The sequence below is a fragment of the Sinocyclocheilus anshuiensis genome, unplaced genomic scaffold (genome assembly GCF_001515605.1).
Source record: "Sinocyclocheilus anshuiensis isolate Anshui unplaced genomic scaffold, SAMN03320099.WGS_v1.1 scaffold1689, whole genome shotgun sequence".
Classification (NCBI taxonomy): domain Eukaryota; kingdom Metazoa; phylum Chordata; class Actinopteri; order Cypriniformes; family Cyprinidae; genus Sinocyclocheilus; species Sinocyclocheilus anshuiensis.
Genome location: NW_015540840.1, coordinates 153,851 through 155,477, shown reverse-complemented (window position 1 = coordinate 155,477; position 1,627 = coordinate 153,851). Strand labels below are relative to the sequence as shown.

At 46.4% G+C, this 1,627-nt stretch overlaps 1 protein-coding gene across 1 annotated transcript in view; it reads left to right on the top strand.

Moving 5' to 3' along the window:
* The window catches only part of LOC107687500 (neuromedin-K receptor), a 7,678-nt gene extending 6,658 nt beyond the window's left edge, over positions 1 to 1,020 (top strand). Inside the window, exon 5 of the mRNA XM_016484858.1 lies at positions 561 to 1,020. Coding sequence (XP_016340344.1) covers positions 561 to 855 — 295 coding nt within the window. The 3' untranslated portion in view covers positions 856 to 1,020. The remainder of the gene's footprint in view (positions 1 to 560) is intronic.
* The last annotated feature ends 607 nt before the right edge of the window (positions 1,021 to 1,627 follow it).

Below are 1,627 nucleotides of genomic sequence, written 5' to 3'. Positions count from 1 at the left end.
AGTCTCCTCTTGGCTTATATCGAAATCCTCTGACATTCTTCTTTACAAATCCTCGTTTTGTACTTCTAATTAGTGACCGTTGTTTTGTTTTGCTCTCTCCCCTGCGTTTCCGCGTGCGTCACTTCTGAGCGGAGCATGCGCAACGCTGAACTCATACGTCATCTGCCCAGAACTGCTTCTGTGTACAACAGTGAGCACAAGCTAGATTAAATTGATTATTACGTTTTGAATATGGATATTTTTCTTACAAAAAAAACATCGATTCGCTACAGGAGGACTTTGTTCACCCCCCGGAGTTGTGTGAGACACTTTTTTTTATGAATGGGCACCGAGTGCCATTAAACAGCTTGAAAGATCAAAGACAATTTTTAATATAACTCCGACTGGATTCGTCTGAAAGAAGAAAGTCATATACACCATGACTTGAGGGCGAGTAATTTATGGGCAAATTTTCATTTTTGGGTGAACTAACCCTTTAAAACTAAATGGCCTTCATGAGGTAAATGTAATGTCAAGTGCTGTTCCCCAGCAGTTTTATCTCGCTCGCGTTTCTGCCGCAGGTTCCGCGCAGGCTTCAAGCGGGTGTTTCGCTGGTGTCCCTTCATTCACGTGTCGGACAGTGACGAGCTGGAGCTCCAGAGCACCCGTTTCCAGCAGAACCGCCAGAGCAGCCTGTACACGGTCACGCGTGTGGAGTCCTGCCCCGACGCTCACGCTAACCCCAGCAGACGCAAGAGCTCCAGCACAAACCACCGCAGCAGCCTCATGGGCCAATCACGGCCCTCCGTGCAGCCCTTGCTCAACGGGGGTCTCCACGGCAACCCCGCGAGCACCGGCGATCAGGAGCTCAGCTGAGAGCCGCCGCAGAACACTGGGCTGAGAGCCGACAGCGGTGCAGAAACTACAGGACAGCTTCACCTTCACCAGCTATGTGTACTTCAGCTCATATATAAAATAACCCGCCACACATATAAAACTGAACACTTGGAGGACACACCCCGCCCTGCCTGCTGATGTTAGGACAGTTCAACTTTATTTGATGGTCCCCTTTAGACAACTATAATTAACTTTGCAACTACATGTCAACTAACTCTCATTAGAGTATTAATAGACTGTTAGGGTTAGTAGAATAAGTGGACATGTACTTGCAAAGTTACATATAGTCAACAGTGTTTAAAGGTGACCATCAAAGTAAAGTGTTAGAGTTAACAGGGTTAGGATTAGGGTTGAGTTGTAACGGGCTGTAACGCTGCTACAGATTCAGAATCCAGTGAAGTAACTGCATGTATGTTGCATTTTCAGACACCGTAATTCAGATGACAGCTAGGTGATCACATTTCGAGTTCTTCGCTAATATTGAGCACACAGCTGCACACATGTCCTCTCATTCTGTAGCTGTGTGCCAATTCAGAGGCTGCATTTTAAGGCCGAATGCATCAGATGTGGTGTTTCTGGACCATGAAGGATATATCAGATGGGTCCTTCACAGCACAGACTATCCCAAGATTCATTGTGCGGCAATTTTTTAGGCTTTTAAAGGTGCACTATGTAATATTGCAGCTAGCAGTTAAAATGCCCCCTTCTCCTGAGACTCGCCGCTCATACAGGTTTTCAGATTGAGGATACG